The sequence below is a fragment of the Sciurus carolinensis genome, chromosome 12, assembly GCF_902686445.1.
Source record: "Sciurus carolinensis chromosome 12, mSciCar1.2, whole genome shotgun sequence".
In the NCBI taxonomy this organism is placed as follows: domain Eukaryota; kingdom Metazoa; phylum Chordata; class Mammalia; order Rodentia; family Sciuridae; genus Sciurus; species Sciurus carolinensis.
In genome coordinates this window covers 63,052,776-63,065,217 of record NC_062224.1, presented here as the reverse complement: position 1 = coordinate 63,065,217, position 12,442 = coordinate 63,052,776, and the positions used below count along the sequence as shown (strand labels likewise).

Genomic DNA, 12,442 nt, shown 5'->3' with positions numbered 1-12,442 from the left:
AATCCAAGGCAGTTTTTTTTTTACTTACTTAAGTCTCTGCATAAATTGTGACTTATATTTTGGGCAACCAGTCTTTAATGTTGCTTTCTAGTTATTGTTGTACCCTGACCTGCCCACAATTGGTTTCTTTCTTCTGCAAAATACATGCAAGGGCTCTGTTCTTTCTTTCCCAAGGGTCAATGGATGGGCATTTACCTCGTCCTCGATGGTCTTCTGAGACATCTGGGAAACCGTTTGCCTCTGGTAATGGACCAAGTCATTTTAAACACTCTAGGATTGTAGATGCAGGATTTTTATTCTTTTCATGTTGGAAGAATTCTAAATTCATTCTCTGACCTCTAACAGACCCGGGATGTGGTCCAGCTCCCATGAACAGCAGCTCCAGGAGCTCTTCTCCGGCCAAGGTGATGGATGAGGGCAAGGTAAGTTCTACAGGCATTGTGAATCATGAGGTCATGCAGGAACATTAGCTTTCCTACAGCACTTGCTCTTTACATCATCCCTGTTTGTGTTCTATTTGTACTATCCCATTTGTTTTTTTGAAAAGCAAACCATTCCCCACGAACCCGAGGCCCCCTCAGTTCCCACTGTTACTTCTTTGGCTGAGCATCCAAGACCAGTAAGTACTTAGAGGTTGAGGACTGAACATGACTTCTATTTTGTGTATTTCTTTGAAGGATATGAGAAGCATAATATTGACCTTGTTTGCTTTAAACTGCATGCAATACTGAGCTTACTTTTCTCCTTAACTTGGGAGTGTTGCTGAAGTGTGTGTAACCGTAGTTAACTTCAGAATGTGAAAAGTTATTACTCCAACTTCACATTTTATTTTGTGTTGAATGTTCTAAGGCAAAGTAAATTCATTATACATTACATAATTCATCATCATTATCCTTCGGAAAATGCTGTTTAGGAGTTCCTCCATTTGTACAGTAGGAGGCAAACCTGATTTTGAGTGATTTAAATTAGATGGGTAACAGATTTTCTGGAAGTGAAATAGTGTTTCAAGCAATAGACTCATTTGTTCACATGAGTGCATTCTTTTGTAACTTGTGTAGCTATTATGTCTAGTAGGTCTTCTGCTGCTCTGTATTAAAATAAAAATTTAGTTTCTTAGTTTCCAATCCACTTCTCATAGTAAGTAGTCAATATCTCATAGGCAGTACAGTAAATGAACCTGGATATTAAAGCTTTGTCTTCCTCATTTGTGTATATAGCACAGTATTGGAAAATACTTGCAAGTTCATGTATGTCTATTCCAGGAATATACATCGTTGGAGAAATCATTTTATCTATGGGCAGCTTAGATATGATCCTAAACCCCTTTGCAGTTGAAGACTTTAAAGAGAGTAGAGACCCTTGGAGAGAGAGGAGTAGGGGTGGGAGGAGCATAGCTTAGAGGCAAACCTGGGATTGAGTTCAAGCCAGGCCTTTTACATGCACTGAGACCTTCAGCAAATTTGCCTCAGTTCCCACTTAGTTAAAATAAGACACTAAAAGTTCTGGGAATTTGAATGATATATGAAAGGGTTGCTGAAAATACTCTGAATAATAGCTGTTATTACATGCATAGAGAATGGAGTTTTCATTATGTTCTGTATCTTCTTAATATGCAAGTCTTGAGCTATTGTGATGAAAGAGCTGTGGTGGGGGAGGGGCTCCCTTTGAAATCGGCTGTAGTGTATAGAGCATGACATACTGGTCAGAAATCACCTGTTAATACCTTCTGCCAGTCTTCTTGCCTTTCCCTTTCCTGTGCAGATAGAATCAGTAACAAACCGCTTCCTCTTATGGCATCCTTCTAACCTCTGTCAGCTGTCAATAGGAACATGTGGGAGTGGTAGAGTTTTGTTGCACTGATGATGGTGCTCTCTGGACAGGTGCCTGTCCTGGGTTTTGGTGTTTACCTTGTTAGTACTTTGTCTTAATATACAGCAATTTTAAAACTTTAATTGCTTTCAAATCTTAAATTACAGGTTAATATGGCTACCAAAGGGCCCCCTCCTTTCCCAGGGATATCTCTCATGGGCTCCCCTGTTGGAGGGCCCCTACCACCATCTGTTCGATATGGACCGCCACTTCAGCTTGGTGGGCCTTTTGGGCCTCGACCACTTCCTCCACCATTTGGTATGATGATCTGCGCACTAGTGATTGACTTATAAATCATATTCATCTTTTCTTTCTATTCCTTGCTAAAACATTTGCTATCTCTGGACTTTACAGTGCAGGAACAAAGCTGAGTACATTTTAGCTTTTCCTCCAGTTTCTTGGGGCACATGGGGCAGGCACTACAATATCATATACCGAGATAGGGAGTAGCTATCTCTCATAGACAAGGAAAGGGCCTATGTACAGGAAGACCAGGAATATTATTTGTGCAGATGTTTGTTGGAAATCAGTGGATATGTACTGCAATGGATGGAAAGATGAATGAGACAGAATATGTCACAGATATGTACAGCCTACAACATAAAGTTGTAACCACCCATGATAGAAGCATAAGCAATAGGTTACAGAATATAGCAAAGGAAAAGTCCAACCCTTCTCACCTTGAGAAAAGTCAGAGAGAAGTGTTAAGGAGGATTTAACACTGACCTAAATAATGTTGCTGAATTGAACTAGGTGGCTGTGGAAGGCCTTTTCCAGGAGGGCATGCACCTTGATTCTGATGGCATGTATAAGGTCCATGCTGAAATATACCATGGATTTTTAATTGAAACAGTAGTAGACAGTGGTATTTCCTTTATCAAAATTTCTTTGATGCAATGAAGTTCTTATTTCATAAACTATCCTCTTGTCATGGTATATAGTACTTCCAAATTTAAATGGGGGTCTTTTGAGATAGAAATAATTCTGCCATTATATGGTGGGAATACAAAAATGACAAGCCTGGAGCTAAGGAGAGCCATGCTTAAATCCTTCCTATGTTGCTTCATGGCTGTTGGTCATAGGCTGTAAGCTAAATTTGTTCAAGCTCAGTTTGCCTCTCCTGTCAAGGCAGGATGTCACCACTTGGGAGAAATGATGAGAAACTATGTTATCATACTTAAAATCATCCTCATTTATACATTTGTGGGTATTTACATAAGTTCCTTTTTATTTTCCAGGTCCTGCTGTGCGTCCACCACTAGGCTTAAGAGAATATGCACCCGGTATTCCACCTGGAAAACGGGATCTGCCTCTTGACCCTCGGGAATTTTTACCAGGACCCGCACCACTTAGACCTTTAGGTTCATTTGGTCCGAGAGAGTACTTCATTCCTGGTACCCGATTACCACCCCCAACCCATGGTCCCCAAGACTACTCACCATCACCTGCTGCAAGAGACTTGACACCTTCAGGCTCTGGAGATGAGCCTTCATCTGCATCTCAGAGCAGTAGCCAGGACTGTTCGCAGGCTTTAAAACAGAGCCCATAACCATGACCTCTGACATTAGTCACAATATGGACTGTGCATTCTTCATTGTGTTAAGGGATTATTGACTTCGAAATCCAAAAGTCTTAAGGGTTTGTTTTTAGAACTAAGCTGCCTTGGCAGTATGCATTTTTGAGCCAAAAAATTTAAAACTACCATTTCCCCCTCTAAATAATGATCCACCTCTTAAGCTAAAGTATCCTTCCAACTTTGAAATGTGCAATAAGGAATACCTGTGTTTTAGTTAATGTAGCATATATAATTGCTAAATGATTTAGAATGTCATAAAATATGAACATTTCCTGTGGAAATGCTTTAAGAACATGTATTTCCATTATCCTATTTTGAGTGTATTCCAGTCGATACACAGCAATGGTGTTTATTAGCTTGATTTTTATCTTTTTCTCAATATCTGGTCACAGACTGTTACGCTAAAAATGTTTACTCAAAGGTCCTAAACTTACTTCCCTTCCTGCTGAAGTTCTTTGTAGTGATAGTAAATAAAAAATTGTTTATTAATATTCCTCAAGTGTCTGTTGATTCATTGGATTGTCATGAAACTTGTGCCATTTGGGAAGCATGTAAACTCAGATTCAAAACTGAAGACGGTGACTTGGCAGGACACTCCTTGTTGCTCACTGTTAAGGAAGCTGGACCTTGTTCACCTGTGGACTCTACAAGGGATTTCTTTTACTCCTGAGAAGTCTGTGGCTCTATTTATAGCACATTCCTGTGCTTTTATCCAACCCTCACTGCCTATCTGAGAATGAGTTTACATTAGTAGCAAGGATTGTTCTACCTGAAGTTCTACTGCATTTGCCATTATTGCTTTAAGGGTGTATACCAGAAAAATCCAAGTGCTACGTCATGTGTATAAAAAATAAAGGCATTTCCTTTTTAAAATGTACAGTCTCTTCTCCTTCCCATACCTTGCCACTGATTTTCAAGAAATATGACCAAAAAAATTACAATAGCATAATCCTATAAGAAAGAATGATTGAAACTCTAAGACTTATGATGTGTCTTCAATCAGCAACTATGGTCTGAATTCTTTTTTTGATAGATACTATTTTATAATGAATATTTGAACACTGCTACTTTCACTGAAAACTCAATTAAGGCTCAGAATCTGGAATTGTACCATATTTAAAGTCCTGAACCTGTAACTACTATCTTTAAAATGATGCTTTTAAGAACTAGTTCTCCAGAGCTGTAATTCAATTACAGTAACTTTAACAGCACTTTTAAAGATTTAGATGAAATTAACATTGTAAAAGGCTGGTACTTTTGTTTACTGCCAGGCTACATTTTTCCATTCTTTTAAGTCCTAGGAAGTAATAGGATTATTGAAACCTAGAGCATGACATGTCATTGTTCTGTTGAATTCACTAAGAGTATTTTGAAAAGGGAGCAAAAGCATCAGTGTGAAACAGAATCTCTTTATCCTAAAACTACTGAAGACAGTAGTTTAGAAAGACAGAATCTCTGAAAGAAGATAACTCAAAATTCAAAAGGAATTCATGAGTCCTCCAGGAGGAATTCAATCTACATGACTTCCATTTAATAACAAGAACAGAAGCAGCTGTATATAATAGGAAAACTCCATGTAATAGCATATGCCATTTTTAACCATGTAAAAATAAAATTTAAGTCACAAACACCAATTTTGAACATATCTTTTAAAGTCCTCGGACACAAGGCAATACTGGAGTTAATGTAACTTCTAATTTTTTTTTGTACTGGGGATTGAACTCCGGTTTTCAACCGCTGAGCCACATCCCCAACCCTATTTTGTATTTTATTTCGACAGGGTCTCACTGAGTTGCTTAGGGCCCTGCTTTTGCTTAAGCTGGCTTTGAACTCATGATCTTCCTGTCTCAGCCTCTGGAGCCCCTGGGATTACAAGTGTGTGCCACCGTGCCTGGCTAATACAACTACTAATTTAAAAATCACATTTAAATAAAGGTGATATCAGGTAGGAAGATAATCAAATAGGAAAGGTAAATTTATTTTTTTTATTTAAGACACCAGTATTTTTCCCCGTAAAGCCTTTTTTGGTATTTATTCTATTAGTAAGATGTAAAGCCTTCTCTGCAGTTTATCTGAGTAAAGTTCTGAACCCACCCATAGTTGCGCCCCTTACATCCATCTCAGTGTACCTCTTCTGTAGCAAAACCCAAACTAGCTGCCCATATACAGATGGTATAGAGAATACCGTCCCTTGATTCAATTAGACTTTTATGTCTCAAAAGTGATGTGTTTCAGAACTCCTCTCCAGCTCATTGTTTCTGGGTGTAGTTGTTAAGATCATTTCATTGTGAAGCAGTAGTATTTTAGTCTGAAAGTATTATGACAACAGTTATAGTTATTATTCAGCAGCTCATTTTAGTCCCCCCAGTGGAAAGTGAATTTAAATAACTTGGGAGATATGGAGTGTTTCCTGTGAACTGCTTCAAGACAACCACTTTTTTGTTTTGTTTTGGTTTGTCATTTCATGCAGGTCTGAATGAAAACTAAGCTATTCATAATGATCAACTTAGGCTTCTTTAATTCTGATGAAATATATTCATTCAATTAAAGAATGCTGATGTGAAGGATACTAGATGCTTCTTCATATAAATTATCACTCTCATATACATGTGTTATGGTCTATGAGAAAAGAGAAAGAACGATTTTTCAGTTTTGCTACATCTTAATAGTAGGTTTGAAAGGAGTATTTTGTAGGTCTCCTCAGCAACATCAAACAAAAAGGTTCTGAGTATCCACAGGGTACAGAGTGCTGCCAAGCACCTTGGAAAGTGTAGATGACATGGAGAACATGAGGCTCTTGTCGCTTAAGAAGTTTACACTCTGGAGATTTGACAACTCAAGAGATTCAGTTGAATGAACATTTTATTAAGGCAAACTCTTCATTTCCTAGAACTACTGTAGATGGAATTATTTGTGCATTTGAAATTACCAAAATCAAGATGAGAGGCAAGACTAAATTTGGTTGAGAATTCTTTCAGGCTTATAGAGTTTTTATTAACATTCATTTAGTAAACAGAATTGACCTAATAGACAACTGAAATAAAGACTAGATCTCTTGAAGTGCACAGGCTAAAACAACTGTTACTAGATTTAAAAACCAAACATTGGCTACTATGACTAGGGTTTACACTAGTTGAAAAATAGGCCCAGTATTGACACTGCATTCCCCTCGTGCATTGTTCATGTAAAAGAGTGAATGTTAAAATATGTGGGTGCTACATCTAACCAACAAAAGCCCCTCACAAATCTTAATGTACTGTGTATCAAATATCCACCTCGTGTACTATGAAAGTTTTATTTATGTCTCATCATGAAGTCAAAAGTAATGCAAATAGTCCAATTGTAATAGGCTAATGACCTGCATAATTTCATATGGATGAATGTCAATAGATCTAAATAGGAAGTAAATGGCAATCCTATCTACCTATATTTGAAAAAAAAATCTTTCCAGATTTTGAATAATCATCACTTTAAAGATGAGGTACGCAGGTTTTAAGATTTCCACAATCTGTCAGAAAAGCAGCAGTCATTCCTGCAGCATATCATTAGCATCTGACCCACTTATTTTAAGATGACATGATTTAGAAGACATAAACCCATGAAAAAATTTGCAATTATTCTGACATGGTTTCAGTGTTAACCCAAGAATCATTATTGGAAAGAATAGCAACGTGACATAGAAGAACAACTAATCAACATGACTAAAACTGTGTTCACTTTCAGAAAAACAATATGGTTATCTGGGGAAAAAATCACAGCTGCAACCTGTGGAACACTCCCATATGGGATACTGATCTGGCCAAGGCACACTATTTCTAAGCAGAACTATCAGATCAGGGTGAATTTAGGCCACCTCTAAGGAACAGCCTATAAGACAGACCATAACTGGTCCAATTCCCTTCAAAGCATTATCTGGTACTATCCTGCCCATTTCAAACTTTGAAGTTAATTCAAATGAAAGAGCATATTGGAGCAAAAGTGAGCAAATGTGTAAACTCTAGCACATTCTTATTGCTGTATTAAGTTGGAAGATGAGCATACCTACCACAGCAGTACTGTTCCAGGAAGCAGGGTAGGATCAGTGGTAAATTGGAAACCACTGTTAATTGCACAAGTTATAGAAAAGCACAATCATGTTTCAAAATAAACAATAAGCCTGTATCCAAAGGAGTCATATACAACATCTGGACTTTAGTTTTGTGGTACTGCTCTGCAATGGACTCACTGGCCTATGATATGACTCACTTTCTGCTTCCTGAAGGGTTAATATGCTACACAGAGCTATGATGTTTCTACTAAGTGGTAAAATTCACACTAGTTTCATGTTATTTATGTCAGAATCATTCCTTGTGCAAAGTTTGATGTCGAAGAACATAAAGTGGTTTCTTGGTCAAAAACTGAAATTTTTCTTTTAAAATCGTGGGTTTCTTATATCTGTAAACACAACAGAAAGATTATTGTTCAAAGTACTTTGCTGACTGATCTATTCTAATGTCACATTCTGGATAAAAGGGACTAAGAAGTAACATGCACTAGTAACCATTAACACAGTATGAATCCTATATGTGCATCACTTACAGTTCTATTACAATTGACCCAGGTTTAATCTCATCCATTTCCATGAAAGAAAACACTGGGTGCTGGTAAACCTTTTTTTGGCTTGAAGTGTTTGAATTCCAAGAAGATAGCTGCACCTAAGGAATTAAAACAAACTACATAAACCAGAGACCATACATTTTTATGTGTCACTTTAATCACCACAAGCATATGAACAAGCAAAGGTTTGCGTGATTTCACAAAGTAACCTGTGCCAAACACAGTATGATGACATGATTGTTGATAACTTATTGTGGCTATCACTCCAAACTCTTCTATGTCTGAGTGACATTTCCCTATATCATCGAATTCTACAGTGTATTGCAAAACTTCCTGAGCTAGACTGACTCAAGAACGTAACTGATGTACACAGGTGGAATCTTACATGACTGAAGAATATAAAATAGCACCACAAGAGAAACACCAGATACTTAAGAATTACCAACACCTATAGAAATAGTTTCAATAAGCACCTGTATTAGACTAGAAATTTAAAAGGATCCCTAAATAATTTTTTTTTAATGTAGCTTGCGTCATTTCTTTAACTCTTGACACAAAAATACAAAAGTCAATTTTGGTGTGTTTTTTAGCATTCAAATATTAATCCCATGCTGCTTCAAGTGTAAAATGATACCTGTTTCCTAACACCCCCTTCAGAGCTCAAATCACTATTTCCATTTTGGCCCTACAATTGCATAATTCTGTATCAAGATGGTGCTTTGGAAGGAAAGATCTAACGGCAAGCCGGTTCCACCCCTCCTCCATAATCAAGTGATACTGAGAAATTTACACAGTTCTGTCCCCAAAGCCCAACAGATAAACTGTCCACCCTGCGGGGGTTGCTGTTGCCACTGCTGCCCTAGGTGCCACCTGAGAACCACTGTCCTGAAGGAAACCCTGAAAGGTAGGTCTTCAAATGGAGGAACAAAGGAGGCCACAGCACCAGATCTGAGAAGTAAAATATCAAATGTTGTTAGAAGCTGAAGATGCAGAGAAGTTTCCTGCAGAGAAAGGAATTTGCAGAAATAATCTCAGGTGATAAAAGAATTCTAAAGTCTTTTTGGAAAACAAGGTATTCCATTTGGCAAAAGGCAACCGGAAGCATTTAATCCTAAGAACTGTGAAATTTGGAAGTGTAACCTGCTTTAAAAATTTGCTTTTGTCCTTTCCCATATTCTTCTTCTTTTGTTTCTGGTAATGGTGATTGAAGTCAGGAGCACTTTACCATTGAGCCACATCATCAGTCCTTCTTATTTTCTACTTTGAGGCAGGGGCTTGCTAATTTGCTGAAGCTGTCCTCAAACTCGGGATCCTCTTGTCTCAGTCTTCAGTGTTGCTGAGATTATAGAAATGTGCCACCATACCCAGCTTTTCCTCTCCCATATTCTTCAAACTAACAGCCACTTATACTATCTTTCAACCCAAAGCATCTTAATGAAAGAAAAAGATGATTCTGTAACTGAAAGTAATTATTATGTTCTTAAGGGAACCTGGGGTAATTATTAAGGAACTTGCTTCCCTTAACTCTGTAGTATGAAAGGAATGGTCCCGTTTTGTCATAAAAGACAATGAAATTTTACTATCAAATAATATTGAAACACATCATAATACAATTGCTAATTCCATGGTTTAAGAAATCATTGATTTGACTTTCTTCAAGTCAATGTACATAATCATGGGACCTACTTCTGTATGATCCTGTATTAAGTATACTATGTACACAAACCCAGATGAGGACCATGTCCTTAAGAAGCCAGTGACTTCCAGCCATTCTTCTCCAAAGAGAAGATGTTACATAGCACTAGAAGAAATTGTATATCAATGATTTTGACCATTTTATTGATAAAAGACCAAAACTGAAAAAATCCAAATGACCATCAATAGGTGATAGACAAATTGTGGTATATACACATAATGAAATGCTATTCAGGAATAAAAAGAGATGAACTATTTTTGAGAAAGTGACATAGATTAATTTTAAATTATGTTGAATAAGAGAAGTCAGAGAACACAGAATATATTATTCCATGCACAGAAAACTTTACAAATACAAAGCAGTCTATTACGATAGACATTTTGTTCATGGGCAGGGTGGGAACTTGGGGGGCAAGAAGGTAGGGTGACCAAGGGCAGAGGTTGGAATTACCTAGAGAATGAGAAGACTTTTGGAGGGAAGGGACTGATTTATTATCTTGGTTATCATGATGGTTTCACAATTTCATGTTAAAATTTTTCAGAGTGCACACTTTAAATACACATAATTTATTGCATATCAATTTTACCTCAAATTTAAGAAATATATTCATCTTTTCTAACTTTCTAAGATACAAATAGTACTCTATAAATATTTTTCTCCACTTTTTTTTTTTTTACTTAAATGTATTCTGGAAAATGTATCTTAGTATTTAAATTATTTTCTTTCTTCTTCATACTGTTCTTTGGTTTATTCAACAACTGTTATTAATGAACAGTTGGTTGTTTCAGTCATTTGTGACCATCTTTTGTTATTATAATTCATGCCTGAATGACATAATTTTGTAGATATGAATTTTAAACATTTGTTGAATTCCCAGTATCTTTAGAAGGACTGGGACGATATAGCTCAAGGTAGAGCACTTGCCTATGGTGCGTGGTGAGGCCCTGAGTTCCCTCGGGAGCACTGAAAAAAAGAAAAGAAGTGGGATTGTTGAGACGTCACCAACTTTCATTCCTAGCGAGGTTGTCTCATTTTGTATACTTACCAGCAGTGTCTGAGGGTGAAGTATTCGTTCACATTCTCTCACCTACTGAGTGTGTTGTCAAAAGTTTGGATCTTGCCAACACAAGTGAGAAATGGTATCTCTGTGTTTTAATTTGTATTTTGTTCATTATGAACTAAGCAGAGCATGTTTCCATATATTATAGCTATATTTGCATTTCTTTTCCTGAGATCTGTTTATTTCTTCAGCCCATTTTCATATAGATTTGCTGCCTATTTTATTTATAATGCTCTTTATATTTCAGGAACATGATTCCTTGGAGAGGAATATGTTGCAAATATTTTTTCTCATATTGTCATTGTCAAATTGCATGGGGGGATTGGGGAGGTTAAACACAGCAAGGCAAGGTTTATTTCTATGTTTTTAAGTAATCATCTTTACACCTTCTTGCTTCTGGATTTTAAGACATAATCACGAAGGTTTTGGCCATTCATAATACATAGAAAAATTCAACCAATGTTTTCTAGTATTTGCTTATTTTCTATTTTTGCATTCAGGTTTCTTATCCATTTGTAGTTTATCCTTCTGAATAGAGAACAATCCAATTTTATCATTTTCCATGTGATTATATGCAAATACTACTTTTTAAAAAGTCTGTTTTCCCCCAACGTAATTTTATTGTATCCCAAATGTCCAGTGCAGTTGGGTCTGTTTCTGGATGGTCTGTTCTGTCCCACAATCTGTATGTATGCTTGGGCTTGGATGATGGTACATGTTTTCATTATAGAGTTTGACTTCCCCACCTCCTTCCCGCTTCATTGCTCTTATTTTTCATTGCTTTCCTGCCTCTTCTTGTTTGTTCTTTTGAGACTATATTCAACTTGACATGTTTTTGAAAATCCACATATATTCATTCCCTCACCAAGTTAAATGTCCCCAGTTTCTTAAACTTTTAGCACGTGCTTTCCAGTCTATTCATGATCCTAATCTTTTCCACAAGTCATTCAACCTTAAAATGTGGAATCCAGGAATGAAACCATTGGTGTAGGGGTAATAATGACATGATAGGGTGAAACTTAAAAAGTAGTGTCATTCAGAAGTAGAGGTGGGTTAGGGGAAAATCAGCACAGGAATGGAGTGAGCAGGGAAGGAACGCCCACTCGGAGCAGTGGTCCTTCCCAAGGGAGCAGGAGAGGTGTCTCCTCTCCTGTCTGAACCTTTGGGGCAGGTACCTGGTGTCTCAGCACGTTGTGACAAAAGAGTTCTGCTCTGGGAGGGCCCAGGAGGCCTGACTTTCTCGTTTTTCCTAGTCCCCGAACATAAGCCCCTTCTATTAGATTCCTAGATACTTTACGGGGCCCTCTAAACCGGGTGTCCTCTCCCAGTTCCGGAGTGAGGTGAGCCTCTTTCCTCCCCGTGTCCCTTGACTTGGACTCTTCCGTTGGGCTCTGCTGGCGCTCTCCCCCGCCCGAATCCGCAGTTGGTTCTTCCTGCTCCCGCCCCTCCCCTCCCTTCTCTTCCGCCCCGTCCCTCCCCTCACGTCCCCTCTGGTCCCCTCCCGTACCCTCCCATCTCCTCCAATCTCCTCCCCTCCCCTCCCCTCCCCTCCCCTCCCGGCCACAAGCTCGGTGCACTGCGGTCCGCCCCGCCGCACTGGCTGATGACGTGTTTTGCAGGCGTAGGGCGGGAAGCGCCAGCGGCG

The 12,442-nt window shown here is 38.1% G+C and overlaps 1 protein-coding gene across 5 annotated transcripts in view; it reads left to right on the top strand.

Moving 5' to 3' along the window:
* Positions 1-3,936, top strand: part of LOC124961044 (transport and Golgi organization protein 1 homolog) — a 51,642-nt gene extending 47,706 nt beyond the window's left edge. For 3 of the 5 annotated variants that reach the window (XM_047519761.1, XM_047519760.1, XM_047519762.1), the window contains 4 exons: positions 175-243; positions 346-422; positions 1,977-2,127; positions 3,108-3,936. In XM_047519761.1, the coding sequence (XP_047375717.1) occupies positions 175-243; positions 346-422; positions 1,977-2,127; positions 3,108-3,418 (608 nt within the window). In that variant the 3' untranslated portion in view covers positions 3,419-3,936. Of the gene's footprint in view, positions 1-174; positions 244-345; positions 423-547; positions 620-1,976; positions 2,128-3,107 lie in introns of all 5 variants that reach the window. The other 2 variants (XM_047519763.1, XM_047519764.1) reach the window with 1 other exon arrangement.
* Positions 3,937-12,442: the final 8,506 nt, after the last annotated feature.